Raw genomic sequence first — 26,022 nt, forward strand, 5'->3', positions numbered from 1 at the left:
ACTTCACTGATCCTTTCAGAAAGTTAAGGAAACAACATAGGGAAAGGAAATGAGTGATTTATTGAGTGCTTACTAGGTGCCACAGCATGTCCTCGTGTCCTTGAAATCAACTCATGGCATCCTTACAACCCTGTGAAGTCGGTTTTATAATCACCCCTTTACAGATGATGCTCAGAGAGGCTATGTGACTTGCCTGAAATTCTGCAGTTAGTAAAGGATAGAATCTGTGCTTTGGCATTTTTGGATGACTTCTCTTGGAAGAAAGGCTGATGAAGGTAAATTTCTAAAAGTCACTCAGGGGCTTTGGTGTGGTTGCAGTGCTGGCATCCTGTGTCTGCTCCAACCTTGCCTGTGAGCCTTCAAGTGGGTGAGAAGAGGGGTGTGCACACAAGTGACCATCCTGTGAGGATTAACGTGGCCAGAGTAAAGGATGGTCCATTGACCCTTACAGTTCAGGAGTCTGGGTTGGAGCCAAGGGCGCCTGTCCCCTGGACATAACTTCAGAGTAGCTCCGGAGAGGAGTTCTGGAAGCTGTGGAAAAACAGAGGAAGGATTTCAGCACTGTGGCTTGGGATAGCTCACATAACTTCAGAGGGTTCTGTTCAGGTCTTTTTTTCCTCTACAAGTCCCAATATTTTAACTGTATGCAATTTTAACACAATAGGAGCAGCTGAATCGTTGAATCATTTTCTTCTATAATATTAGGGTGAGTCAGTTTTGAAGTTATATAGTTCAATTCTCTCATTTTATAGGAGAAGAGACCAAGAGATCAACTTTGGTTGCTTCCTATGAAGAATCTATAGAACTATACTTCCTATCTAATACTATGGAATGAGTTTAAAAATCTGCATAGAAAACCAGTGAGTTTTATAAAACCTTTGTGTTTTATTTTTACAAAGCAAGGAGTAGGTAAATGAGACCAAATAGAAGAAAAACAAATACAGGCTGTTGTGGTCCTAAGTGGGGAGGGAACTGCTGCCTCTAACTTAACTACTTGAACATGGAACCTTGGCAGGTTAAGCAGAGCTACCATCCAGAGACCCAGATCTGGAGACCCCAGGCAGCTCCTGCCAGGCCACCTTCAAGGGCAAGTCTTCTGCCCCAGGAGGCGTTCCAATGGTTCTGGGAGAAACGTGCTATTTAACAACACTGACAGCTAACCAAGCACCATAGGGACTTCTGAGGGAAGAGACCTGAATATAGTGTGATGGTGATCTGCCTCCCCTGGACAAATAAAACAGATGAAGGTCTGACCGTCCCTTAGCTATTCAGGGGCCAAGGAGCTAGTGTGTGTTTTCTTTGGACCTCCAACTTTTTGCTGTTCCTTTTGTTGTCAGGGGATCCTGTCAGTTATTACCTCCCTTAGGAAACCAGACTGGAGGAAATAAGGGGAAATCATGTGTCTCAGAAGGAGTAGGGGGAGGGCTTGGGGAGGGAAGTGAAAGTGAGAGAGAAGGGGAGGAATTTGAAAATAACTGTACACAGAACAGAATTTTAAAATATGTTATACATTAAACTAGGGCTTTACAGCTTAACAAATTGCCTTTGTATATTTTATCTCAATTACTCCTCAAGCAACCTGACAACATCAACAGAGGCTACCTATTTACTTACTTCTGAATAGTGCTGAATGGTGAAAGTTGCTCAGTCATGTCTGACTCTTTGTGACCCCATGGACTATATAGTACATGGAATTCTCCAGGCCAGAATACTGGAGTGGGTAGCCTTTCCCTTCTCCAGGAGATCTTCCCAACTCGGGGATCAAACTCAGGTCTCTCGCATTGCAGGCAGATTCTTTACCAGCTGAGCCACCTTCTCCAGAGGTTCTTCCTGACCCAGGAATCAAACTGGGGTCTCCTGCATTGCAGTCAGATTCTTTACCAACTGAGCTATCAGGGAATCCCATTTACTTACTAGTAGGTATTAATTATCTATGAGACTATTAGCCCTGTTCCGCAGCTAGGGAACTGCTCTTGAAAGTAATTATGTGGCAGGACAAGATTCACATCTTAGAATCATTGAATCATAGCATCACAGAGTTAGAAGGCATCTTAATAGCAATAACATAAGGCATTCTTCTCTTGGAGCATGAATCACCTTAAAAAAACCTCTGAGAAGATTTCTTCTGATCACTATTTGAATTCTTCTAGTAACGAGTAACTTACTACTCCTTGAGGCAATCCATTCTCCTTATAGCTTTCAGCCCTTAATTCATCTTTGTCCTCAAGAACGTCACCGAATTAAGGTGAAGGTATCTTTTCAAAATTTGAAGATATTACTCTTGTCCATCTCTTGCAGATTAAGCATCTTCCAGTCTTTCAGTTGTTATTCATGATTACTCTTAATATGATTACCTGGCACAGTGCCTGAAATACATAGAGGATAGTCAGTGAATGTTTGTTGAATTGGTTCTCTGGCCTTTGGTAATATGTCCTGGTCCTGGCCTCTTTCCTTGACCACAATTAGTCTCCATGTTGTAATGTGTTTCTCATTTCTTTATTTATTTAAATAATTAAAAGGAAGCAATATATAGTCTTTATTTTCAAACTACAGAGTCTTCAGAACAATTTGAAAACATAAGCTAAACTGGCCAAATTTTAGACAGCTTTCAGTTAATTTGTGATAATAGACTCAGTAGCTTGACTTAACTGACCACTTCAGAGATGTATTCATTGAGCATCTCCTGTAAGACATCAAGTGAAACATTGTAGAGTGTGTTCATAGAATTAACGGGAAAGATTCTAGTGAAGGCAGGGTTAATGTGAGGTCTAATTGTGAGACCCTGCATGAACACATTATCGTACACTACTGCTTTGCATGCTAAAAAAGTAACAGCCAGTTTGGGCTCAGTTCTGGGTACCACCGGGCTGAAAACTGTGCTCTTCAAAACAAACAAACAAACAATGCTCCAGTAGAAACACTGACTGTTTTTAGTTGGTTTTAAACTGTCTTGGTGTGAGGCACAAGCACTGCTGTCAGTGTGATGAAGCTATGTCATTCCCAACAATGCAGAATCCACTCAGCTTCACGACCCTTAAGTTCTGGACCAGGATGAATAGCAACGAGCTTACAGTTTTGGTTGCGGAACAGCCAGGAACTGGATGGTGAATTGTGCCCTGCTTTGGAAAGGAAAGAAGTAAATTGCTACCAGTCTGGAGGCACTATGCTTATTCATTACAGTAATAACCATAAAAGGAGTTTGATGACAAATAAGTTAAACCAAATGTCCCAAAATACAATTTGGGAAACATGTCTCTGGGCTAAATTATCCCATTATCACAAACTAAAGCTGTCTGAAATTTGGTCAATTTGATCACATTTTCAAATTGTTCTGAAAACTCTGTAGAAGTTCAGTTCAGTTCAGTCGCTCAGTCGTGTCCAGCTCTTTGTGACCCCATGAACTGCAGCACACCAGGCCTCCCTGTCCATCACCAACTCCTGGAGTCTACCTAAACTCATGTCCATTGAGTCGGTGATGCCATCCAACCATCTCATCCTCTGTCGTCTCCTTCTCCTCCTGCCCTCGATCTTTCCCAGCATCAGGGTCTTTTCAAATGAGTCAGCTCTTCTCATCAGGTGGCCAAAGTACTGGAGTTTCAGCTTCAACATCAGACCTTCCAGTGAACACCCAGGACTGATTTCTTTCAGGATGGACTGGTTGGATCTCCTTGCAGTCCAAGGGACTCTCAAGAGTCTTCTCCAACACCACAGTTCAAAAGCATCAATTCTTCAGCTCTCAGTTAACACAGTTTTTTCCTTTCTCTCTATTACTTAAACCAAAGACGATTCTAATACCTTCTCTCTTTATACTCCAAATAATAGTAAGTATAAAGAAAGTGAGTTATATTAGCAGTTTTCTCACTGTGAACCTCAGAAAAGGCTGAATTTGGGAAGAAGCCTTTTTTTAATAGTATTAAAGGTAGAGGACCTGAGAGACAGAGGTGGGACCACCTTGCATGTGAACATCTCATCCTCCATGCCTCTCACATGGTAGGTGAGATTCTTCACAGGTACAGAATGGAGATTACTCATAGTCAAGCAGGACCCTGGTACCCAGCAGAGAGGAGGACAGCTCTAAGTCGACTACAAGAGAAATCAGAGTGAAATACAGCAGCGAGTTCTTGCTGGAAACACACTGATGTCCAGGGGCTTGTGTCCATTATAAGGTTGCCTGCCTGATTCTTTTTCCTCCTCTGAACAGTTCATCCTTTTCCTTCTCACATAAACCCAGGAGGGCCTTGGGGGGCCCAGCTGGGTCAACACATTCATGTGAAGAAAGTAAGGTTCAGTGAGATTGTGTGCTTTGCAAACAGTAGTAGAGCCAGACATAGCAACCAGGACTTTGGGGCTCCTGGGGCAGGTCTCTTATCTAAAACACTGCCTGCCTGTTAACGTTTGGGAAAACTCACGCATGAAATGTGTAGCCATCAAAGAGAATTTTCACATCCTCACTTGAATGGTTTTCTTCATAGGCAGAGGGAGAGGTACTGATTTTGGAAGTCAGGATTAAAAATTAAGTTGGGCATATAGGGCAGTTTAGGAAGAAGAGCTAGAGCAACACAGGAAGTGGAGGAGATAGGAAGAAGGCAACAGTGAGATAAATACATAAACAGTCAAATGGGGTCAACGTGGAGGAAAAGTAGGGAGAGGAGAAATTAACGGAGAAGCAGCAGAAATGGGCCTTTTTCTTCTTAAAAGCAGCACACTGAGGAAGCCAAGGACTGAGCAGAAACAGGAAGGAGGGGAAAAAGAGGAGAACAAATAGAGCCAGGAAAAGAGAAGCAGGCAGAACATGAGAACACAGGGAGCTGTATGAGTTCAGTGTGTGTGCAGGTGGGTAGGTATGGGGACAAAGAGCGGGGCCCACGGGACGGAATTCACACGCACTGGCAGGGGTAGGCTAGTAGGGAGGCAACTGTCAGCAGCCAGGGAGGGACAACGGGGGAGAACAACACAAGTGGAGGAGGTCAAGAAAGTGATCTGCTAGATGCTGCTTCTAAGGACTGATGCCATAGATTATTAATTCCATATCCATGAAACCAAATAGCTAATCTTTTGGCACTCACCTCTCTTGCCTCTTTCATCATTTTTATGATTTGCTTTTCAACATGTACAAACATTCACTCACTTAACCTCAAAGTACCCTAGATGCCTTCCTACCTGAAATAGTTTCTTGGGAAAACAGTGTTTCCTGAAGAATGATTAATCTCTTAACCACCCCTCCCTGACCTTGGAAATGCCTTCCAAATTGAGAACAGTGGTATTTTCCTCAGGAAAAGCCAGGCCTGCACCATGGTTGGGTGGAGTCCTAGAGGAAAATGTCACCGTATTGTGAGAGCAGTCAGAGGGAACATGAAAACAATTTCCCAGAACTGCTCAGCACAGCCTTTTATGTACACTCTCCTGAGCTGTACACACACTCTCCTACGTCAGATTCACGCCCACTCTACCTCCCACAGTTATGATTGTCCAGGAAAGTCACTCTATCATAGTAACATTCACTCAGCAGTGTCCAGTCCTGTGCCTGAGTAACACACTCTCCACTGGGTCAGAGGATAGCAGGGTGGGCCCATTTTCCTCCCAGTGTCATTAGCCTCCAATCACAAGCCTCTTTGAAATGGGGGCGATTTTACACAGAACTGCCTGTCCAATCCAGACTAAATAATGACTGCATTCTGGAGCTGACTATATGCCAAGAAGAATCATTAGGAATTTGAGCCATGCCAGCTTTTTAAAGTATTCTTTAAAATGCATGCCATAATAAAATACTCTTTGGCCTTAAATGTGACCTTGGTTACTAGCACAACTTTGAAAAAAAAATAATTAGCAACCTATCTGAACAAATGTCAGCCAGCCAGACCACTTTTGAAAGCTATCACAATTAATAAGGGATGAGTTTTTTTTAAAAAAAACCCTCATGCCTTTCATGCAACAGGAGTGAGTTGCTATCTGCAGGGTTGGGTTAATGCCACTTTCTGTGAGTCCTCTGAGAGGACAGGCTCCATGAAATTCTTTTTTGCCCTTATAAACCAATTTAAGGCCAGCTACAGGCAAGGCTGCAGCAACTGCCTTCTGAGTACTTACACAGGATCCTGAGCCGGGTGGCTGTGCCCATGTTAGTTCTCCCCTCACCTCATGTACTCCCCATCACTCTTATAATCCATGAATGATTCTGATCCCGACACCTCCTCAAAATCCTCCAGAACCAGACTGGTGGAGTCCTCACCCAGGACGCCGCTGTCGGGCCTGGACATTCTGACCCAGGGAGGAGGTGCAGGAGAGCTGGTGACCAGTGGAGGTGGGGAGCTAGGGGGTGTTTGCTGGACAGATGTGTGCAGAGCCTGAGGAGGGGTTGCCGCTGGCTCACGGACTTCCTCGTCATCCTTCTCAGACTGTGGTCCTGCATCTGGGGCAGCAGAACCGAGGACGTGGTAGAGGCTGGGGAGACGGATGTCAAAGCGTAGCCCGAACTTAGCGAAGAGCTTGTCATTGAGAGCGTAGAGCTTCTCTGAGATGTCATAGCCCAGCAGGACCGAGAAGAGGCGAGAGATGTATCGCTCTTTGGTCAGAAGGAGGTGGAGATTTTTCCGGGGCCAGGAAATGTAGCTACATTCAGTCTCAGCTGTTAGAGTGACCTGAGAGGGGTCAGGGACAGAAAGTGAAGATTGAAACTTAAAAATGTGTCCAAGCTTAGTACAGAGATATATACAGTTTACTTGGCAAACCGCTGCACTTTGCACTTCTGAAGAAGCTGTGAAGTACCTCTCCAGGGCCTTGCCTTGAAGAGGTGCAATGAATGACTTTTATTGTGTGCACTGATATGGTGGGAGGGATGGAGTGGGGGGCTGGTCTTGTGAAGAGCCCTGAGATCATCTTCTGGAACCTCACAGTCCACCTCCAGTCTCTTCAGCTTTCATACACTGTGTTCCATGGCTGATCCCACTAATGGCTACAGAAGATTCTGAGCCTGTTGTGATTACAGGAGAGAAAAGGGGGCTCCCGGTGCTCAGAAGAAAGGTCAGGATGCTGATGACAGTTTTTAAGGATAAAACATAATATATTGGAGTTGGGACACAAAGAACTGGGAAGAATTTCAGTGAGAAGAGAGCCTCTGATCAGGCATGCCAGGCTGCATCAAGTGGACAGAATGCTGGCCTGGTCTTCAGGCCCATGAGCTGCACTTGACTTGGGCCCTACGAGTAACCAAATGGATCTGATGACTAAATTCAGAAAAGGGGCACAGAGGAAAAGGAACTCTTTTTTGGGGGGGTGAGGTGCCTTGCAGCTTACAGGATCTTAGTTTCCTAACCAGAGATAGAACCCGTGCCCCGCCTCAAGAGCACGGAGTCTAAGCCCCTGGACCACCAGGGAAGTCCCAAGACGCACTCGTAAGAACACGAAGTGGAAGGATACCCAACTCTCCATTTATATAGACATCTAGCAATTTCTGTGTACTCAGCTATGTGCCCATGATACACAGCTAAGTCACACTTTCAGGGTCAGTAATGTGTGTGCAGCACAGAGCAGGTGCTTGAAAAATCTTGTTAAAACAATAATGAGTGGTAAAGATAGATTTCAAATGCAAATATTCTTAGGATAGTAAAGGAAAAGTGCGTAAAATCACACAATTCTTTATACCCTGTCCTAAGTACTTTAAAAATGAGCAGGTTGGCAGAGCTTAAGATGAAGATTCACGAATGGAGACAGTGGAAATGAGAAGGAGGACAGCAGCTAACATTTACTGAGAGTGACCATGTGCCAGTCATCGTGTTAAGTGCTTTATGTGGGTTGTCTCATTAAGGGTGGGGTTCTTTATCAGAGATCATATATATAATCCTTTCATTTCATTGCCTCCAAAACAGCCCCTCTGCTCCCCTCCTCCCCTTCCCATCTGCAGTACCCCTCTTCTGTTCCCTTCTTTCATTTCCTCCTCTCCCTCCCCGACCCCTCAGTCATCAGCACTCAAGTCAGGGCCTAAATTGCCTCATCAAGACCAGAAACGAGTTTCAAGTTCCAACTTTACCAGCTGTGTGACATCAGATAAATTGCTTAATCTCCCCAGACTTGTTGCCTCATGAGAATACTGGTCCTCACAATCCATCTGTTACTAATCTGACTCAACAAGTAGTTGTCACATCTACTGTAACCTGTACTTTCAGTGCACTTAGTAACAATTCCCAAACAAGAAATCAGGGTGCTGCACATGAAGTGGGTACACATGAGAGCTAATAAGGACACAAGAAGTGTCCTCAACGCTGAACAGAAAAGACTGTGGGCATTCTTGCAAATACACTGTCACTTCTTCCATCTTAAATCAAAATTTTAAAACCAAAATCTTTTTTTTTTCACTTTAGTTCCTTGGTTAGCTATCACTCCATTGATTTGCTCTCCTTTTCAGCAAAACTCCATGAAAAAGTTGTCTATACTTGGCTGTTACCAATTCCTCTCCTTGAACTCTCTCTCTCCAGCCAGCAAGGCTTTGCCCCAGTGGTCTACAAACTGTTCCTAGCAAGGTCGCCTACGACTTCTACATTGCTGAGTCTGATGATCAGTTTTCACGGCATTCAGTCCCTCCTCTTTGATATTCTTCACTTGGCTCCCAGGACGCCACACTCTCCTGGTATAACCTCCTGATTAGTCCCTTTCAGCTTCTTTTGCTGCTTGTTACCCCCTTCAACTTCTAAACACTAGAGTACCTCAGGGTTAATGGATTCTTGAATCCCTTTTCTGTCTACACTCACTTACTGGTGATCTTGTCCAATGTAACAGCTTTAAATATCATCTGTAGGCTAATGACTCAGTCTCAAGCTCAGACCTTGTTCCTTAATTCCAGACTCAAGTATGCAACTGCCTGTGCAGTGTCTGTATTTAAATGTCCATAGATGACGCAAATCTAATACCTCCCAAACTGGATTTCCCTCTCTTCTCCCAAAGCCAATACTATCTGCAGCCTTCCTTATCGCATTTGATAGCAGCTCCATCCTTCCAGTTTCTCAGGTCAGAAGTCTTAGAAGTTTTCTTGATCCTCTTTCTCTCACATACTATATCCAATGTGTTAGGAAATCCTTTTGGCTGTATTTAGAAAATATACACTCTGGCCCTAGATGACATGTCTCCTTACCACCTCTCTGACTTCCTCTCCTACTCTTCATCCCCCTCCCTCTCCCTGTTCCAGACTCATTGACCTTCTTTCTGGACCTCAAACATGCTAGTCTCTCTCACACCCAGCTTTTGCACTGGCTCTTCCCTCTAATATGCTATTCCCCCAGATATTCTCAGAGCTCACACTGCCAATCACCTCAGGTTTTTTCTCAAATGTCACCAGTTCAACAAAGACTTCCATGAAATCCCCAATTACAATTGCAACTACAGTTGATCCGTGAGCAACACAGGTTTGAACTGTGTGGATCTATTTAAACAGGGATTTTTTTTTTTTTTTTCAATAGTAAATACCTGAAGTGCTACACAATTGGCCGATTGGTTAAGTCTGAGGATGTGGAACCCCAGATTTGGGGGAACCGTATATTTGGAGGTTGGACTATAAATTATGGGCTTCCCTAGTAGCTCAGCTGGTAAAGAATCTGCCTGCAATGCAGGAGACCCCGGTTTGAGTCCTGGAGAAGGGAAGGGCTACCCACTCCAGTATTCTGGCCTGGAGAATTCCATGGACTGTATGGTCCATGTGGTCACAAAGAGTCAGACACTACTGAGCGACTTTCACTATAAATTATACATGGATTTTCTACTATGTGAAAGTACCCCTACCTCCTGTGTTGTTCAGGGGTCAATTGTATCTCTCCCTTATACTATTCTATTTTTTTTACTATAATTTATTATTTTTAACATGTTACATAATTTACTTATTCATAATTTCTATGGCTAATTTTTTGTCTCACCTACTAGAATGTGAATTGCATGAAGGCAGGGACTTTCATCTGTTCTGTTGACCGATACACTCTGAGCACCTTTAATAGTGCCCAGATGGGAATTCCCTAGCAATTCAGAGGTTAAGACTCGATACTTCACTGCAGGGGGCATGGGTTCATGAACCATGAGTTCAATTCCTGGTCAGAGAACTAAGATCCCACATTCCATGTGATGTGGCCAAAAATAAAACCAAACAAAAACAAACCATGTAGTGCCCAGGTTACTGTAACAGCTCAATAAATATTACTGAAATGAGTGAATGAATCAGGTAAAAACTACTAATCTTATTTGTTGCAAAATAACTTGATGTTGTTTTCTCATGCCCAGTATAAAATCCTTCCTAAATATCTTCAGAAACCAATGGATTGACAGGTTTGACCAGGTTTTTCTTTAACCTTCACCTTTGAAGCCGGTTGAATGGATTAAATCAGATGATGTACATAAAGAGACCTTGAGTCCAGTAAAACATGATGCTAATTAGAGAAATAATGCTGATTTCCATGTGATCGCTCCCATGCTATGTTCTCGGTGACTGATAAGAGGGTCGCAGTGTTTAATAGTCAATAAATTCTTCATTGAATTCTTGAGAGGTGTGATGGAATGTTGATCTCTTGTGCCAAACTCAATAAGAATTATGATTCGGTCACTGTGGATTCCCTATTAGTCAACAAAGACTATGCAAATACAAAGGCAAGGACAAGATGAACTACAACCCAAGACAACACTTGACATTTGCAAAGAGGAAATGGGACTTCACAGAGCCAAGAGCAAGTGTGTGGATCTCAAGGCTCCCAATGGAGGTGCATACTAAAAATACAAATGGAAGAAATGTGACGGTCCCTACATCCCTCTCAGATGCTGAGAGGCCATCTGGGGTCATAGCCCTTCCTTTCAAGCATAACTAAGGGGAGGACACCCAGCTTATCCACCACCTGTTTCTCGGTTTCAGTGTCAGAAACAGAGCCTGGTCTGGCTGGCTCAGGACCTGACTCAGCCCTCCTGAAGGTTCTTGTGGCTCTGAGGGAGTTCTCAAAGGTGACTGCTGAGCCACTTGGAGAGGATGTGAGTGTGTGGTGGGGGAGGCACATGTTCAGGGGGGGCCCTGTGGCTGATGGTCCAGGCAGTGGGATTAGGATTACCCCTCAGGCCCTGTCCTCACAGAGCCAAGAGTCAGGGTGGGGCGGAAGCAGGCCCAGCCAGGTGGCACCGCCTGGCATGTGTCTATTTTGGGGCTGGCATAAATGCTCGCCTGAGGAACTTCCTGATAGAACTGACAGGAGACAGAGGGAACCCAGTACTGGCCAACTATCTGGACAGGGGAGTCCCTATAATGGTGTATATGTGTAACCTCCACTCTCCTGGCAACCCCCCATTTTAAAAAAGAATAGAATAGTGGTGTCAGGCAACTCGGTTTTACCACTTTCTAGATGAAGAGCTTGGGGCAAATTACTTGAGGTTTCTGAGCCTTAGTTTCCTCATCTGTTAAACAGGTTAATAACAATATTCAATCCAGAGGACTGTTGTGAGAATCAATAAGGCAATAAAATAGGTACTGCCCGTCACGTGCTAGCCATACAGTAAGTGAGAACTACAAAGAAGGTAACTGAAATCTGAAGGATTGACAGAGAAGAGAGGAGGGCTCGAGCAGCCAGTCCCTGACCTTAGACTGTGTATGTGATGCCCTCTGGAGCACTCTGAGACACCAGTGGCCTACTGGCGAGGCAGTTCAGTGAAACTTTACTGAACACCTACTACTGTGTACAAAGTATTGCCCTTTGGAGCCTGGAGATGGAGAGGAAAAGCCCAGATTTCTACGTCAAGGAATTTACTATGCAAAAGACAGAAAGAAAACCAAGTCGTACATGTGCGCAGTCAGCATAGTAAAAGGAATAGAAGAGGCATGCAGGCAATGTGTGGGGATGGAAGCTGGTGAGGTCACTCTGGGCAGGCTTCAAAGGAAGTGAGATGCCATAGCCTCCTCTTGATGAGGAAGTGCGTTTCAGATAGAGGCGACAATAGGGGGCAAGGCACGGCCATGTAAAACAGTGTAGTATGTTTGGGGAAGTACTAGTAATTCAGCATGGCTGGTGTGAGCAGAAAGTGTAAGCAAAGGGCTGGAGATGTGGCTCCAGGATGTCACTAAAGGTCTTAAGTCACTCTCTAAGGAGTGAGGGCTTTTATCCTGTGGTCAGTGGGGTCTTCTGGAAGAGTTTTAAGCATAGGAGTGACATGGCCCCCCTTGCAGGGATCAGCACCTCCCTACCCTACCCCTCCTCTGCCAGGCACTTTTTCCACTGGAGGAGAGTGCTCCCACCTCAAGCATCATATTGGCAGTAGTTCAAAGGTCTGACAAAAGAAAGGAAAGATGGAAGCACGGATGTTGCTGGGTTGCAGTGGGATGGGCTGCGGCAGTGCTGCCATGGGGCTCCCTATTACCTGAAACACCCCCTCCTCAGAGGGATGCAGCGATTCCCACTCGGGAGAGTCCATGAACTGGTAAGGAAAGATGTAGTGCAGAAACTGCCCGTCCTGGCTCACACGAACCCTGGCAAAGGGAGAGAAGAGACTGTGTGGGAAAAGAGAAGTGGTTACCCAGAGCTGCTCCAGAGTTTAAATTACATGTTAAAGGAGTGGAAAATGACTAGGATCCAGAATGGGCTTTTTCCTCTTTTACCTAGAAAACCCAGAGTCTCAGTTTCAACCTCTCTTCTAAAGTCAGTTGTACTGGGAAAGAAAGAGTTTATTGAACAAAGGGGGCAGATCAACAAGCTCTCTAAGGTACATCCTGTCCAGTTGGAAGGAGCTATTGTTCCACTTTTTCTGGAGCTTAATTTTCAAAAACAAAAAATATGTATGGAGAACCTTCTGTGTTCCTGGAAGTCTGGAACCTGGAGATGATCTGGTCCTTTTTTTTTTTTCTTTTTTACTCTTCAGCTGCACTGCGTGGCAACTGCTGGACCACCAGGGAAGACCCAATAATCTGATCCTTACCTTTCAGGATTTCACGATTCAGTGGAAGTCACAGGCACATAAATAACTAGCTGTAAGTTAACATGTGCTATTGTGAGACAGGAGACTAGAGGAGAGACAGCGTAGTTCTCTCCAAGTGGCAGACTTCTCAAAGATGACATTTCAGCTGATTTCTGAAGGATGTATAGGATATTGAGAAGCAGATCAGAATGCAGATGAGGATCTGAGAAATCCAGTATGGAATTCTGTTTTCCAATATCAACTTTTCCCCTTCCTCTATAGTACTGGAACTTTTTTAGCCAGGGCTCATGACTGCCCAGCTAGACTGTTTCTCTACTTGCCTTGGAGCTGAGTAGAACCATGTGATTAAGTTCTGGCCAACGGGATATTAGCACTCCATATCTTGCTCCCAGTGAATGCCTAGATATATATGTATGTGTGCAAATTACCAAAGACCACTATCAATTAACAAACTTTATGTATTATCTGACAACTTAGAGATGGAAAACAGAAAGGGATGTAGGTCTCAAACCAAGCCAAGAATGTGGTGTCAGCCTACACTCTCTGATAGCAGAAACACTCTTGCTTCTACAAGACCCATCAAAATGTGCAGCTAGCCACCAGAACTTCTCTCAGTTATGAAAGCGTGCAAGAGAAAATGAAGTGCCGTGTGTTCCTACCTCATGGGCTTCACATATTCTGTTCCCTCCAGCTGCCTCTCTTCCCAATCCGCACCTTCTCCTCAAGCCTCAGCTTACACATTTCTTCCTCCGGGAAGTCTTATCTGGCCCCCCAGAAAATTTAGGTCCACTGCTTAAATGCTCTCATTGCACTTTGCCTTGCTCCTTGGAATTAGTGACTAGAGACATGAATTAGTGGCTCTCTTGAGAGACTGTAAATTCCATGAGTACAAGGAAAATAGTTTTCATTTTTTAACAAGAGATCCCTAGTCTCTAGCTCTCTTAATAAATATTTTTGGAAATGGGGAAGGAGGAAGGAAGGGAGAAAGGAAAGGAAGAGGGATGGAAAGATCAAACAAATGAACTCACTGTGTCACCATAAAGGGGACCAAAACCTCAAGGAAAAGCTTCTCGAACAAAGGAAGAAAGACAACCGGAGAGAATGAAGCTGCTGCCATACACATCAGATCCTCCCATCCTTCATCCTCTTCCCATGCAAGGAATCTGGCCACCCAAGCAAGCCACTGAGGAGGGACAAGACTTTACAGTGTGAGTAACATCTAATGAGGGGCTTTCCAGGTGGCAAAGAATCCACCTGCCAATGCAGGAGATGTGGGTTCAATCCCTGGGTGTTTTGTTTTGTTTTCCTTAGATTTTGCAGTTTTAATCCCTGAATTGGGAAGATCTTCTGGAGAAGAAAATGGCAACCCACTCCAGTATTCTTGCCTGGGAAATCCCATGGACAGAGGAACCTACAATCCTTGGAGGATCCAGAGCAGGCTACAATCCATGGGGTTGCAAAAGAGTTGGACGTGACTTAGTGACTAAAACAACAACATCTAATGAGCCTGCTTGGCTCCCTGAGGCCATTCACATTGTATACTATATCCTTTATCATTTGAGTCTCTTCTTCCTCCTGATCTCCTGACAACAGGTAACTTCCTCCTCCGTGAACAGCTTGGAGAGCTGGCTGCCTCTTCAGGGGGTTATGCATGTGGGAGTTCATGCTTGGGATTGTATATGAGAGAAACTCTCCAACAGTAAGCACAGCTTAACAGGGTGATGGACTTTGAAGAAGTCGCTTTGCCTTTCTGAGTCTTGAAAGGGACTGATTGCATTGTGAAAGTAAAACAAAAAGGACGTCTGAGGTTGTAACAGAGGGCTCCAGATGAGGTATGCATGTGAGCTGGGGAGGTCTCCGTCAGAAGCCCCCACTTCTCATCATGGAGTTATATTCTGCTGCTTCAAGGTGTTTGGTACCTCACCAGCCAAAGATAACGATGATTCTCCTCTAAAGTCGGAGGCTGGTTATAGACTAGAAGTCCTTTCCTCAGCTCCAACTTAGCAAAGTTGAGACAGGATGATGTTGAAAGATATCAAAACAAAACTCTTACTTCAAATCTTGAAAAGCAAGAAAAATATTGAAATTTTTAACTTGAGTTTTTGATGCTAAGTATACTAGGAAATGGCAACCCACTCCAGCACTCTTGCCTGGAAAATTCCATGGATGGAGGAGCCTGGTAGGCTACAGTCCATGAGGTCGCAAAGAGTTGGACATGATTGAGCAACTTCACTTTCTTTCTTCCTGTAGTTCCTTTTGGAGAAGGAAATGGCAACTCACTCCAGTGTTCTTGCCTGGAGAATCCCATGGATGGAGGGGCCTGGTGGGCTACAGTCTATGGGGTTGCAAAGAGTCAAACACAACTAAGCAACTAACACACACACACACACACACACATACTAGGAAAAGAGCTTCACGGGTTGCTCAGCTGGTAAAGAATGTGCCTGCAATGCAGCAGACCCAGGTTTGATCCCTGGTTGGGGATGCAACCTGAAGGAGGGCGTGCAACCCACTTCCAGTATTCTTGTCTGGAGAATCCCCGTGGATAGAGGAGCCTGGCAGGCTACAGTCCAGGGGGTCACAAAGAGTTGGACACGACTGAGTGACTGAGCACAGCGCATACTATGAAAAACCACACTGAGGGGCCAAGCCTCTCTTTCCTCTTCACAGGAACACAGTCTACAAGTTCATGATAAATCTATCATATAAAAGATACCTGAACCATCTAATAATTATTATGTCCTTCCACAAATGAGCACCATACAGTGCAGGGGGGTGTTTCTGCTACCTGTCTTAATCCCCTCCTTTGAACAGAGATACTGGGAGATGCAAACAATATCATGGGTCTCATGAATGAGCATGTTTCCTAAACTGTCCTTATTTTAAGCATGGAATTGTAGGTGGCAAACATTTTGGCAATAGTTGTAATATATTTTTATCTACATGTGTATTTGTTTACAAATAGTTTCATTTACTTATACTTCTGCTGCTGCTGCTGCTAAGTCGTTTCAACCATAAATGAAATGAAACATCACAAAACCTCATAGCTCATTCAACCCAGGACCTCAGTGTCCAAACAAAATTAAAACATGTATACATTATACTTTGATTCTGTACATTAATCCATAAATGCCTGGTGTCAACATTACTAGTAGCAGTAGTTGTGGTAGTACCATCATCATCAATGTCAAAGTCTTTTTTCCCACTGGCTATCTTATCTGGTTTTTTTCTTTTCCCCTTTTCTTTCTTTCCTTTTTTTTTTCTTTGAATCACCACATTCTTCTGGTCTCAAAAAAGGAGGAAAGAGGAAATTAAGGACAAAGTTTTTAAATACTCTATTTGTTTTCCACAGAGCCCAGTCCAAGTATATACCAGGTGAAGATGCTTACTGTCAGATGCTTAGCTCCAACATACAAGTCCCACTAGGGCAATATTGCAAAGAATTCACAATTTCCTACCAAATGTGCAGCACAGAGCTACATAGTATTTGTTCAGAAGAGATCAGTCAATGGCCAACATTCACATGCAGGCTAATCCAGACAAAGCCCCTTTTGCTAAGGTCTGACTGTCAGCCTCCTTAAAACGTGTCCGCCAGGTGTCTCCACCATATCCTCAAAGAGACACACATGGGCATCGCTACTCTCCCCTCACTGTCTGGCCCTCAGATTTATAGCACTTTATTCCTGGTCTGTAGGAATCTCAATAGAACAATCTGGAATGGAAATGTGGATAAGGGTAACCTCATTGTTGTTATTGTTGTCATCACTAAGATGTGTCTGACTCTTTTACAACTGCATGAACTGTAGCCTGCCAGGCTCCTCTGTCCATGTAATTCCCCAGGCAAGAATATTGGAGTGGGCAACCATTTTCTTCTCCAGGGGATCTTCCCGACCCAAGGATCGAATCTACATTTACTTCATTGGCAGGCAGTTTCTTTATCATTGAGCCATCAGGGAAGCCCATTCCTGCACCATACCTGGGTATATATGGCTTTACCATAGAATCTGTACAGATATCCCATGATTTCTCTGATGTCCTGGTGGGAGCAGGGGTTACAAAAAAATCTCCTATTTTGGCACTGTTCCTTACACATAGTTGGCACTTAGCAAAGGTTGAATGCATATGGAAGAAACTAATTAATCTTATTGAAATGTTCAGTTTTTCAAAGCTTACAGAGATATTGCTGCAGTTTAGGCATGACATGCTGGCATGGTGTGGTCATTTCAGAGCCAGGGTCAAGAAACATTCACCCCACACCTCGCAGCAGCAACTATATTCACAATTCTTCCTGCCAACCATGAGCTAGTTTCCTCATGAAAAATATTAAGAAAGGGGAAGCAAGTATATGCTTAGAAAAATCTATTTTGGTTTGTTTGAGTTGCCACATCCTTCCTCAATGGAAGAGATACGAAATGGAAAGGGAGGCACTGGGAAACGAGAAGCGTGGGCATGGGGAAGAAATGCTGGGTAGTGACAGAGTGGCTTACCGGCCAGAGAGCAGCAGGGACAGGCGGTCAATGGGCGTCTCGCCCTCCACGGCATAGGTCTGCTCCGTGGCCAGAGTCAAGACCTGCTCCTCGCAGCAGTGCACGATCTCCTTGTATGCTGGCAGGGGCACCTGCAGGGGCAGGCACAGCGTCTTGTAGAGCAGGTCCAGCTCCTCGGGGAGGGTGTCCTCACGCAGGCGGTACACCAGGTGTGCCAGCTGGAGCACGCAGGCCATGGCCAGCAGGACGCTCCAGAGAACAATGTCCAGGCCGCAGGCACCGAACCAGCCCCATAGCACACAGCACAGGTAGCCTGTGCCCAGGAAGCCAAAAAGGTAGAAGCACCCATACACCCCGCTGCCGCCCATGAAGCCCAGGAGCAGGAAGCAGTTGGCCAGGTGGAAGACAGCCCCTTCCAGGTCCTGCCTCCAGGCGATGCACAGTGGCCCGTGCCAGAGGAGCTGGCCCTCCATGCTGCGGTTGCTGCTCATCTTCAGGTCTCAAAGCCTGTCAGGCTCTAAGACTGTCCCCACATGGGAAATTCAGGAAATGGGTCAACCTGTCCTCCCAACTGTCGTCTCACCTCTGGCTTCTCCCCGCCAACTCCACCTTTCTTGGGAGGAATGCTTCCAGCAGCTTTGGGAATGAATAGCAAAACATCATATACTTCATGGAGAACTGAAAACTTTTCTTTCTCTTTCCCTCAGCAAGGCTCTGGCCCTCCTGGCAAAGCTCTGGTGAGTGTCCTCAGCTCCAGGTTTCTTAGAACAGTCTTCACATTTGACTCTTGGCAGGAAACCTAAATCGTCCTGAGAAAGAGATAGGGCTATGGGGCTGAAAGCTTCAGCAGTGAGGGATAATAAAGCAGCCACATCCTGCTCTCTGTTGTTCCCAAACAGAATGAAGAGCGCCCAGCACGGGAGGCACATTTGTGCTCCATTTGGAATGCGTCTCTCTTGGCACCGGAAGAAAGGGTGACCCCAGACGGATACCATGTTTGGAATTGGAATCCAAGAGGTACTGGCAGTGAGAAAAAACAGGCCAGGCATACAGGCAGGCTGGCAGAGCACTTAACATACCTCCCCAGAGGACAAGATAAGGCCTGGGCAAGAGAGGCAAGTCAGGGGAAGGGGGCAAAGGGGGTGGATAAAGGGAAAGCGAGCACAGAATTTACTGTCACACCTCAGGTAGGACACTGTCCAGAGCCCCTCTGGGGAGGGCTCGGGGCTCTCCTGAGGTAGGAGGACACATCAAGGTTGGAAAGTAGGGGACTATTATCAGAAAAAATCCTAACAGTGAGAAATGGAAAGCCCCTCGAAGGCCTTTATGAAGTCATATTGGAAATATCAGTAGGCATTTATTTGAAATTCATTAAACAAAAATAGCTATACAAAGCAACTTTTGAATTCTGACTTTCTTCTGCATGTATCTGGATCTAGTAATAGTTTATACAATGGTAATACATTGCTCAGACCATCAGCCCACCCACTCCAATACTGACAAATGATAATAAGCATCACCTATTAAACACCTACAAAGTGCCAGATCTAGATTAGTTATTCTAGACGCACATGACTTAGTCGTCACACAATTTTATTCCAAATAAATATTGTCGTCCTCCTAGATCTGAAAGAAACTGAGGTTTAGAGAGGTAACAAATTCCCACACGTAGTGACAGAGACAGGATTTGATTTCGTCTATCAGACTTACAGCTGTGTCCCAAGTAGTGTGCCCAGGAAGTGGAAATTCAAGACTAGATCCATGCATGACTCCTAACTCTACTGCCCCCAGGAAGTCTGAGGATGTCCAGGAACTTCTGGATGACCCTGTGGTCTGCTTTGGGTCACCAAGTTAAAATCTGGGAATATGCAAACACTAAACTAAGAAATGTCCCTCTGGCCTCCGAATGACTCCCTGCTTCTGTTTCCTTACTACCGTTACTCCTATAGCCCCTGAGGTCTGCGGGCAGGGATGGAGGAAGTGGAGGGGCACCTGGTAACCTTCTAGAATTATTCAAGCATTCCCTCCATAGAGGCCTTTATTGTACTGCTGGTAACCTAACTAAAATTAGTGAGAAGTTAGGAATTGTCAGATATGCTGAGGAGTAGAAATTTTCAGCTTAACACACATTGAGTGCCTGCTATGAACCGAGCACTGAAGAGAATCAAAGTTTCCCAAGAGCGAGCTCTCTTATCAAGCAAGAGCTGCCTCAGAAAACAATGGCGATTCAGTGTGGGAAGTACAGTAACTGAGTTGAGTTAAGGAGAGGTGGCAGCCTAAGAGGAAGATGGCATCAAGAAAGAAAGACAGAAGGGCTAACAAGGAATTTGGGGGCCAGGATTGAATTAGCCAGATAGACGGAGAAGAGGATTTCCACTGGTAAGAACAGCAGACTCATAGGCAGAGAGGTGTGAAAAATGCACAGCATGTCAAAAGCTGGTTTTCTTTCTTATTTAATTACAATCGCCTGACAAACAAAGGTGCATCTTATTCCCTTTTTCCTAAAGTTGAGGCAGATCAGTGGTAAAGGAAAAAAGAGAGTGCCTGGAGAAGGACTCCCCCTCCAAAACCCTGCCCCACCACCCCAGCCCCCAGCCTTTCCCACAGCAGCGATTTAGATCTGTGATATCATTTGAGTAGTGGAGTTGGGGATTTCCATATGCTGCTTTTCTGTCACCTGCCTGCCTCCTGGCCAAGCCACCCCTTTAACAAGCAATAGTTGCTCATCCCTCCAACTTAGTCATGCACCCCCCTGAGCTGTCAAAGTGGCTGTCTCTGCCAGCTGTGAGCAAGGAAATCAGAAGCAACCAAGGCTCTGCCCAAGATAGAATTTCAAAGCAGGTCATCTTTCTCAGTCAGCCTGACCAGTGGCTGGCCCTGACCCCTTAAAGAGACAGGAGACCCACTGACTGTTGCTCTCAGCCCAGCTTCTTTGTCAGTTCACAAATGTGTTCATCTGAGCAGAAGGTATTAACATATAGCAAGCAGGTATTATTTCCTCATGTCTCCCCATGATACCTTTTTTTAAAAAATGGAAGAAATAAACTCAATAAGGTTAAGGAACATTCCCAAGGTGATAGAGATAGTATGTGAAAAGAGGCTAAAGCTTAGGTCACTGTGACTCTAAATTGTATGTTCTCTGTGCTGTACCACCTTGCTGGCTACTTTTGGAAGTTTATATATGTCCACGTGTAGGCTCATTCATTGTTACAGGGGTTTGAGGATGCCACTGGGGTGGCATAAACCCTACATGCCGCCTCCCGCAGTGATAGTGATGGTGTTGTCTATGGGAAGGGACCTCTGATGGGAATACAATGGAAAGCTGTATCTTGTTTATTTTTAAAACTAGGTTTGATAGAAGAAGAGAGAAAAAAAGTGTGTATCAAAATGGTATGTTCTTACATGGAAAGCCACAAATACACCGTAGAAAATATTTGGGGAGAATAAAAGGAAAGACACAGAAGTTTGCATCAATTCTATTCAATAGGCATTTACTTAGAACAAAGTAAGTGTGCTGGGAACTGGGGATAGAAGATGAGTAAGACAATGATCACCTTCAAGGAACTTTTGGTCTAGTGAGGGAGACTGATCCAGAAAAAAGTACAACCCCCAGAATACACTCATTGGGTATGTGGCCAATGAGACATAAGAGGACAAGTGTTGGGAAGCTTCTGGGAAAAGTATACTCCTTTGTGGAGACAGTAAGGAGGCCTGCTACCTTTCATCCTGGCTTGAGTAGTGTGATATGTAATGCTTGACGCAACCATAGCCATGAGACAGGATGGGGTTCAAAGAAGCACTCACTGATGGGTGGAGCAAAGAATTCAGGAAAAACAGCACAGGGAAGGTGACATTTAAGCCGGTCTAAAAACACGCTCAGTAGGTGTTCCCCCAGCTAGGGAAGGGCCTGCCAGGAAGGGAGAACAGAATGTGAAGTCAAATCCAGAAGTAAAATGAAAATACATGGCGTATTCTGGTAATGGAGAACAGTTTGTTACAGGTGAATCAAAGGGAGCACAGGACATGAGGCAGGAGAAGCAAGCTGGGGCCAGATTATGAAGTGAGCCAGCTGAATGACCTCTCCAAGAGTGGTCATAGACCACGGCTGCTCTGAGAGCTGTTACTGGTCCATGATGAGATATGGACAGAAATTGAGAGAACTTAGACATTTTTATACAATTTGACAGAAAACTTATTAGCCTATGAATTGGAAAAAATTGTAGTCCTTCACCTCACATAGTTTGAGAAACATTGGGTTTGAGATGAATGCTTTGCTAATATAGTTATTAAAATAGAACACAGGCATGATTTTAGGCTTTGGACACATACTGCTGAGCTGATCTCAGGCAGACACTACTGCTTTCTTATCCCATTTCCCCCTTCCCCCCAGTCTGTGGAACTCTGATTTTCTTGGACAATATATGAAGAAGGGTGGGCTTCTCTCTGGGTTGCCAGGGCCTGAAATAAGACTGGTCAAAGCCAAGCACACTATCCCATTCCTCTCTACTGCAACTGGTTTAAGAGTGGGCATGTGACCAATGAGACACGAGACTGTGTACATGGGAGCATCCGAGGAAAAGTATTTTCCCTGAAGCCAGTAAGGACACCTGCTACCTTTAATTCTGGCTTGAATACAGCTATATGATGGTGTAATGCTTGAAGCTACCATAGCCATGAGATAGGATAGGCCTAAGGATGAGAAGGTTAGAGAGAAGAAAAATAGAACAAATCTTGGTTCTTCAAAGTATCACTGAGCATTGTATCAAATCTGAAACTTTCAACCACCAGACTTTATAACAGGAAACAAATTACATGTATTACTTAAGCCATTCTAGTTGGGTATTCTAGTACTTGCAGTTGAATACATTCAGATGCAGATCTCCCTAAAGATCTCCATGGGCTTTCCAGGTGGCACTAGTGGTAAAGAACCCATCTGCCAATGCAGGAGACATAAGAGATGTGGGTTCGATCCCTGGGTCAGGAAGATTCCCTGGAGGAGGGCATGGCAACCTACTCCAGTAGTCTTGCCTGGAGAATCCCATGGAGAGGAGCCTGGTGGGCTACAGTCCATACGGTTGCAAAGAGTTGGACACGACAGAAGTAACTTAGCATGCACACACGCAAGGATCTCCACAGGACTGCTCTTCAGCCAGTGGTTGTTAAACATCTCCTATATTCTATGAAAACTGAGTATCAGATGACTTGTTCTGTGCTATCAGTAACTTTCTCTTAAAAGTTTGAGTAAACTAAGAAGAAATGCTCCTCTAAACTCAATTTGACCATTAGAATAATTTGGTGGTTAGTAAACAAGATGATTTGGTGCAAAGTTGGTCATCTGTTCAACGTCTATGTACCATTTACCTCTTCCTCCTTATAACAGAAATCCAGTTTTGTTCTGATATCTAAACTATACATGGATCCAAGGAGGGGATCCTGGTTTAAGCCAATCAGCATAAGGCGTTCTGTTGACAATTATCATTATACTCTCTGCAGATGGCACAGATGGTAAAGAATCCCCTTGCCAGGAGATGCAAGAGACACGGGTTTGATCCCTGGGTCAGGAAGATCCCCTGGAGTAGGAAATGGTGACCCACTCCAGTATTCTTGCCTGGGAAATCCCATGGACAGGAGAGCCTGGCAGGCTACAGTCCATGGAGTCTTACACAAAATCTAATTTGGCTCAATCAGATCAAAAATGTAGGGGGTGCAGGGTACTTCAATGCCTTAGGAATAGTTTCTCTCTCCTCTGCTGGACTTAAACAATAAAACATGATTAGCTTCATCAATCCCGGAAGAGAGTCCTGAGATGAAAAATATTGATAACTTGATTCTTGGATGGCATCACTGAGCCTCTGATATCACTGCATCTAGAGTTTGCTCTAACCCTGGACTTCCAGTTATATATTTTCCTTGATGAAGATTTTGTATAACTTAACTGTCAAAAGCACCATCATCAACACAGAACCACCATCTAGCAGTTTATCACAGCTAAAGAAACACTGGGTATATTCACACATGTACTCTTTTTAGGAAAACATCTTGGAATACTTATCATAGCACTGAATATTCAACTTTTTATTTTTATAGCTTATATACATATATCCACCAGAATACAAGCTTTTTGAGAGCAGAGTCCATGTCTTACTAATCTTTGTTCATTACTTAGCATACAGTTGGCATTTAGTATGTCCTCAGTAAATGTTGACTCAAGCATCCTCTCATTTCGAGAACAGGGGATGCATATGATTCACATATTCACATACTCAACATTTAGGGCAGTTCTTTGCACATAACAGGCCTTCACTAAATATGTACTGAATGAATAAATGTATTTATGACTATGAATACATTATTTTTTTTATTAGTTAACTGGTACAGGAAAGAACTTTGGGTTTTTGGGCTTGAACTCTAATGACAAAGACTCACATCCCAGGTCACCAAATATTTGACCAGAACAATTTCTTTAACCTGACTGCCTGTACTCACCTGTGAAATGGGGATTATAGTTTCTTCTCACATCAGACCTGTATAGTTATCCTAAAGCAGACTTTGCACAGGTATATGGTCCTGTTCTCATCAACCTTCAAGTCAAATGTTTCAAGGTTAGACAAAGGGAACTAATTTTAGAGAATAGCATGAATGTATCTGTATTGAGAATTTGGGAAGTATCATGAATAGCAGGAGCTTAGCCAAGAGGTATGTCAGAACAGGGTGACAACCTATTAGGAAGCTAAGTTCTTCATTTTTTCAAATTATTGTGGTAACATGTTACTATTATTAGTAATAAAATGCTACACATAATCTTTGGGGAGACTTAAGCACTTGGGAATGATGGGCAGTCTTGTGAGATGTACTTTTAAGTATGGCAGATGTCAAGAAGGGTTGTTTAATTCCTTTACCAATCAGGTAAGCATATCAAATTGACAAACGTTGAAAAAATTAATCTTGCTAAGAGGTCACCCTCAGTACTAAGGTACAAATGAGCACCCCCTTTCTAGAGATCAGTCAGGCAGGACTCATCCAAAGCCTCTGGCCCATCTTTGGTTAAATGATACTTGTACTTTCCTTTGGAAACGTCCATTGTAGTGTTATAATGGAGTAGCCAATGGAAAAAAAAAAAAGCATACATGCAAAAAGAGATAAATGGCAAGGTTACCAAGAAGTGGTCTATTGTAGACTGGTGGCATTTCAGCTGATTTCTTTCTTCCTTATGTTTCCACAAAACCAACAAAACAAAACATTTTTAAAATCAGAAATAATTTAGATATCTGGTATGTATCCTGTTCAATACTGAGACCCAGTTCCTAGAACGGTATGTAACATATAACAGGCATTCTATAAACATTTGTTTAAATTATATGCAGAGTACATCATGAGAAACGCTGGACTAGAAGAAACACAAGCTGGAATCAAGACTGCTGGGAGAAATATCAATAACCTCAGATATGCAGATGACACCACCCTTACGGCAGAAAGTGAAGAGGAACTCAAAAGCTTCTTGATGAAAGTCAAAGTGGAGAGTGAAAAAGTTGGCTTAAAGCTCAACATTCAGAAAATGAAGATCATGTCATCCGGTCCCATCACTTCATGGGAAATAGATGGGAAAACAGTGGAAACAGTGTCAGACTTTACTTTTTTGGGCTCCAAAATCACTGCAGATGGTGACTGCAGCCATGAAATTAAAAGACGCTTACTCCTTGGAAGGAAAGTTATGACCAACCTAGATAGCATATACAAAAGCAGAGACATTACTTTGCCAACAAAGGTCCGTCTAGTCAAGGCTATGGTTTTTCCTGTGGTCGTGTATGGATGTGAGAGTTGGACTGTGAAGAAGGCTGAGCACCGAAGAATTGATGCTTTTGAACCGTGGTGTTGGAGAAGACTCTTGAGAGTCCCCTGGACTGCAAGGAGATCCAACCAGTCCATTCTGAAGGAGATCCGCCCTGGGATTTCTTTGGAGGAATGATGCTGAAGCTGAAACTCCAGTACTTTGGCTGCCTCACGCGAAGAGTTGACTCATTGGAAAAGACTCTGATGCTGGGAGGGATTGAGGGCAGGAGGAGAAGGGGACGACAGAGGATGAGATGGCTGGATGGCATCACTGACTCGATGGACGTGAGTCTGAGTTAACTCCGGGAGTTGGTGATGGACAGGGAGGCCTGGCGTGCTGCGACTCATGGGGTCGCGAAGAGTCGGACACGACTGAGCGACTGAACTGAACTGAAAACATTTGTTTAATGAATGCACAGATAGAGAATTGTTTAAATTATGGTAAGCCATGGAGTAGATTTGTACATAGCTAATATAAACCATACTGTAGAACTATACTCACAGGTGATAAAATACATTATGGAGAAAAGTTAATACTATGATTGCGTTACAAATATGTAGCATAAGGATATTCCTGGTGGTCCAGTGGTGACGACTCTATGCTTCCAACGCGGGGGACAAGGGTTTGATCTCTTGTCAGTGAACTAGATCCTGTGTGCTGCAACAAGACCTGGCACAGTCAAAAAAAGAAAAGTAGCATAGAAAAATGACCTGAATTTTTTGTTTTTAAAATATATATTAAAAGCGTTAAGAAAAATTTGGAACAGCAAAAATTAACATTGGGAGA

The 26,022-nt window shown here is 44.1% G+C and overlaps 1 protein-coding gene across 3 annotated transcripts; it reads right to left on the reverse strand.

Moving 5' to 3' along the window:
- Window positions 1–37: 37 nt before the first annotated feature.
- POPDC2 (popeye domain containing 2) lies at window positions 38–18,353 on the reverse strand. 3 transcript variants are annotated; one of them, XM_027528450.1, is made up of 4 exons: window positions 17,406–18,353; window positions 12,364–12,472; window positions 6,085–6,635; window positions 38–531 (listed from the first exon to the last, which is right to left on the reverse strand). In XM_027528450.1, exons 1-3 carry the CDS (start codon window positions 17,894–17,896, stop codon window positions 6,129–6,131), a joined length of 1,107 nt encoding a protein of 368 aa, XP_027384251.1. In that variant the 5' UTR covers window positions 17,897–18,353; the 3' UTR covers window positions 38–531; window positions 6,085–6,128. The 3 variants fall into 3 exon arrangements, with proteins under 3 accessions (XP_027384251.1, XP_027384337.1, XP_027384165.1); XM_027528536.1 differs by having other exon boundaries at window positions 6,227–6,635; window positions 17,406–18,352; XM_027528364.1 differs by lacking the exon at window positions 38–531 and adding an exon at window positions 1,843–2,366 and having other exon boundaries at window positions 17,406–18,352.
- Window positions 18,354–26,022: the final 7,669 nt, after the last annotated feature.

The sequence above is a fragment of the Bos indicus x Bos taurus genome, chromosome 1 (assembly GCF_003369695.1).
Source record: "Bos indicus x Bos taurus breed Angus x Brahman F1 hybrid chromosome 1, Bos_hybrid_MaternalHap_v2.0, whole genome shotgun sequence".
NCBI lineage: Eukaryota > Metazoa > Chordata > Mammalia > Artiodactyla > Bovidae > Bos > Bos indicus x Bos taurus.

Excerpts from the sequence above, each read along its gene's own strand:
- POPDC2 (XM_027528450.1), bottom strand. The coding sequence starts at position 17,896 with ATGAGCAGCAACCGCAGCATGGAGGGCCAGCTCCTCTGGCACGGGCCA. Across the intron at positions 12,473-17,405 it reads TCCCTGCTGCTCTCTGGCCG|GGTTCGTGTGAGCCAGGACG; the intron begins GTAAGCCACTCT and ends TCCCTTTGCCAG. Across the intron at positions 6,636-12,363 it reads CTGAGGAGGGGGTGTTTCAG|GTCACTCTAACAGCTGAGAC; the intron begins GTAATAGGGAGC and ends GACCCCTCTCAG.